At 46.6% G+C, this 4,019-nt stretch overlaps 1 protein-coding gene across 2 annotated transcripts in view; it reads right to left on the bottom strand.

Moving 5' to 3' along the window:
- Positions 1–687: 687 nt before the first annotated feature.
- The window catches only part of DDX19B (DEAD-box helicase 19B), a 49,691-nt gene continuing 46,359 nt past the window's right edge, over positions 688–4,019 (bottom strand). Inside the window, exons 10-12 of one of the 2 annotated variants that reach the window (XM_011380635.2) lie at positions 3,852–4,014; positions 3,177–3,368; positions 688–2,751 (exon numbers count right to left, since the gene is read on the bottom strand). In XM_011380635.2, coding sequence (XP_011378937.1) covers positions 2,690–2,751; positions 3,177–3,368; positions 3,852–4,014 — 417 coding nt within the window. In that variant the 3' untranslated portion in view covers positions 688–2,689. The remainder of the gene's footprint in view (positions 2,752–3,176; positions 3,369–3,851; positions 4,015–4,019) is intronic. The other variant, XM_011380636.2, reaches the window with a different exon arrangement.

Below are 4,019 nucleotides of genomic sequence, written 5' to 3'. Positions count from 1 at the left end.
TAAGAAAAGTCTCATGTCCAGCCAGTTCAGTCCAGCTCCCTCCCAGCAGCAAGGTTGGCTTTGGTTTGAGCTTGTGTGCAGAGCTTCCGGTCCTCTCTACTCCATAGGACCTAACCGCCTGTAGCTACTCCATTTTTGGACTGGAGCCCAAAAAGCTTTTGGTTTCAGCCATGCTCACCACTTTGTATTTTGCCTCATTGCTAATCCACAGAAATCATCATCTTGTTTGGGGATCAGGCGATGTGTGTGTTTTCTAGTTTTCTGTATCACTGTTGTTTTCAGCTGAGTGGGTGTCACTTAACTGGAATGCTGGCACTCCACTGTGCCTCCTCCATCTCCCCTCCCCACCTCCTTCCCACCGCCTCCCCATTCCCCCTACTTCACCTGGTCCTCTGCCTTTCTTGAACCTTGCTCCTCTCTTAACCCTAGGCTTTCTTCTCAGATGCCCTTCGCCCACCTCCAGCTATGGGTTACAACTGCCCCTTATGTACCTGCAGTCCTTCCCTCCTGTACCTGGCTTTACCCACACAGACTCTCAAGTCTTTCATTCACGTCCGCTCTCATTTGGGACCTTTGTATCTCTTCCCCATTCGCTCAGTGTCCATGGCTCGGGCCCACACACCCACAGTCCTGCCATGGCTCACCTCAGGTAACCATAATCACTCAGCCAATGAGCAGGGCAAAACATTTTCAGATCTACAAGAATTTAGAAAATTTATTCCCCAAGAACTGCAACTATAGAAACAAGACTAAATAATCTATAATACTGGGGTAAAGAAAGCTTTTTCAGCCATGACATAAAATCTAGATTTTTTAAAAATGAAATATAACATTAAACTTTTGTGTTGTATTAACATGAATTTGTGAAGACAAACTAGGAAAACATCTACCACTCAAATCAAAGTTTAACTTCCCCGAAATAGAAAGGTGGCTAAAAACCTAAAGATTGACAATCCAATAGCAAAATGGTGAGACAAAAGAAAATATGAATATCCAAAACTGAGTAATTGCCAAACCTCACTGAATACAAAACAAAAAAGCAATGATGTAACCTATTTTTGCTACTCAGACTAAGTTTTAAAAATTGGTGATGTAGGTTGTCAAGCAGGTAAGAAAATAGGTAGTGTTTTTGTTATCACTACAGTAACATAAACTGGTAAAAACCTTTGGGAAGGCTAATTTGGCAATGTATTAAAAGTTTAAATGTCCCCACTCTTTAACCCAACAACTCTACTTCCAGGAATACATCCTAGGAGTCTTCGCAGGGCACAGAGATGAGTGAGGATATTCCTGTGACTCTGTGGCAAGACAACACAGTGGAAAACACCATATGCCTATCACTAGAGGAACCATGAAATAAATGCTGGGCAGCTGCATGATAGAATGCCATTGTCAAGAGTAAGATCTACGTGTGCTGGACATTTCAGATGTCCAAAATATGCTGGTAAGTGAAAAGGCAGGCTGCACAAGAGAGTTCATATTTTTGTAAAAGTGGGCTGATGCATGCAAACAGAAGGCAACATATTGAATGTTCACCAGGCTGCTAGCAATGGCGATCCCAGAGAGGTGGAGGCAGAGAGCACTTGCACTTTACATATATATGCACCCAAATATATTTTTAATGAGCATATATTAGTCTAATAATCAGAAAAATACAAATTAAAACAACTCATGATTAGTAAATGTTTCATAATTATTTTAAAATTTCTTAACATAATGAATGATGGGTATAGCTCTAATTATCCATCTTTAATTCATACAATGTATGAATTAAAGTAAGCAACAGATCCACTGCTACAGATGAACAGCATAATCAGAGTTTTCACTTGGTCATAACTTCCTTTCCAAACTCCGCTGCTCACCTTCAGGCATAGTGTGACACCCCATGGGTAAGAACCAACTCGCTCCGCCAGGTGTGTGTCAGAAAATTGCCTGGTGTCTCCTGGCTGCCCTGACTGACTACCAGGTAACAGAGCAGACAAAAAACAGCAAGAGAAGGCAGGCCCGGACCCTCGAAGGATTCATCTACCCTTGCCAGACTAATCTCTCTGAAGATTCACCGACTTCTGTGTTTCTCCCCAAATCAGAGGTTTACAAAAGTAGCCAAGACGCTCACCCAGGGAGAAACTGGGATGTTCTCTGGCACAGAGAACAGAAGTCAAAGGGATCAGCTGGAACGCCTCTGGATTTCAGGGGAAGGAAGATGGCCCCAAGGGCAAGAGACATTTGTGACAGGTCTCAGTCAGGGACAGACAAGGGAAGCAGATCAAAGGCCTCGGCTGTGGCTTCCCACACACCATCCACCTGGTGGCCTCTCCCGAACTCGACCTCTATCATTTCTTTAGGGGCTGGAGGCTGGTCCCAACACCCCTAGTCAGAAAACAGGCAAAAGATCCTGGGACCAGTGATTACCAATAGCAACTAGATTATTATACAGATGGGGGAAACCATGGCTTAATAAAATGGGGGAAAAAGGACTAAATTTTCCAAAATTCAAAAATTTCCTTCTACCTTTTCTAATCATTTGCATAATTTTTGTCAAGTCCAAATGTAATTTAAAATGAGGTAGGTAGCTTCTGTCTACTCGTGCTTTCGTCTTTTGGTGACTGTCTAGGCCTGTGCCATGACAGCACTATTCTCCCATGCAGGGCGAGTGCCAAGGGCAGGCACCAGGGGCTGGTGGAGCTTCTCAGTTGGCTATTTTCTCAATCTCGTCCAAATCATCCGTGTCCAATCTCTCTATTTTCTTATCTGGGGAAAAAAGATTCAAAGAAGGATCAACATGCAGTTACCATGGAGACATATACCTAAGGAAGGGACAGCACAGCCCGGAGGAAATAAACACACACAGGTCTCTGTCTTCCTAGGAACAAGCCCTGTCTCTGGCCACATCGATCCTCCATCTAACCTCAAGGCCTCTGGTGCCTGAGAAAGCGACACGGACAGCAAGAGTCAGAGCCCCACACCCCTCAGCCTGGCCAAGGGGGAGCTGTCATTTGAGTCCCTGACCCTAACTCTCCAGGCGTGCTCTTTGACAACTTCCATATTGTAGGGAAGGAGGGGACTGTGATAAGGACAAAGCCTCTCTCGGGCCACAGGAAAACCTACCCTTCCCCCACCCCTGGACTTGGCCCTGTGAGGAAAGGACCCTGGTAGAGGACACTGCTAGGACTTACTAAAATGCTCCTGGATTCTGTTCAGGATGTTCATGCTGTGCTTGCTGTCAACCATGTTCACCGCCAGGCCCCTCTTGCCAAAGCGGCCGGTGCGCCCGATCCGGTGCAAGTAGGTCTCGTTGTCCGGGTTCCCATCCTTGTCCACGGGAAGGTCAAAGTTGATGACGACAGACACCTGTTCAACATCGATACCTGCATGAAGGAGAGTTGGAGAGGGGTAAGGATGGAAGACAGAAATCACTGTCACCCAGTCGAGCCACATACACCAACTTCGGGTGGAAGGAGGAGTCTGGGTGGGCCAGCTCTGGGATTCAGGGACAGGTGGCATATAGCAGAACTCAGTGGAAAACCACAGAACACTGGCAGGCGCTAACAAAATTATGAAGTCAGTAAGAGAGCTTCTGCTAAACACGAGCACCTAGAGATGCTGCTAAAACCTCAGTGGGTGCCCTAAGAAGAGCAGGTGCCGTTATGAACCTGCCTGTATGTTGCCTTCCAAGTCAGGACTCCGGGCTTCAGTGAAAGTTCTTACCTGCTGAGAGAATCCAGTCTCTCCTAGAAAACAATGTCACCACCCACCCAACCTGATCCCCCCGAACCGTCTCGAACTTTTCACATATGAAGATTTCTCTAGCTACCCCAAGCCTGGCAGACCAGGACACGCTGCCTGCTCACCGCGGGCACACACGTTGGTGGTCACCAGAACCTTCTCTTTGCCCTCTCGGAAGCGCTCAATCACCGCAGCCCTCTGCTCCACCATCATTTCACCACTCAGCAGAGCCACCTGGTGGCCTTCTTTTGACAGCTCTGCTGCCAGCCAACTAGCTGTTTTGCGGGTCTGGA

This window comes from Pteropus vampyrus, unplaced genomic scaffold (assembly GCF_000151845.1).
Source record: "Pteropus vampyrus isolate Shadow unplaced genomic scaffold, Pvam_2.0 Scaffold399, whole genome shotgun sequence".
Lineage (NCBI taxonomy): Eukaryota > Metazoa > Chordata > Mammalia > Chiroptera > Pteropodidae > Pteropus > Pteropus vampyrus.
This window is presented reverse-complemented; position numbering and strand designations above follow the sequence as displayed.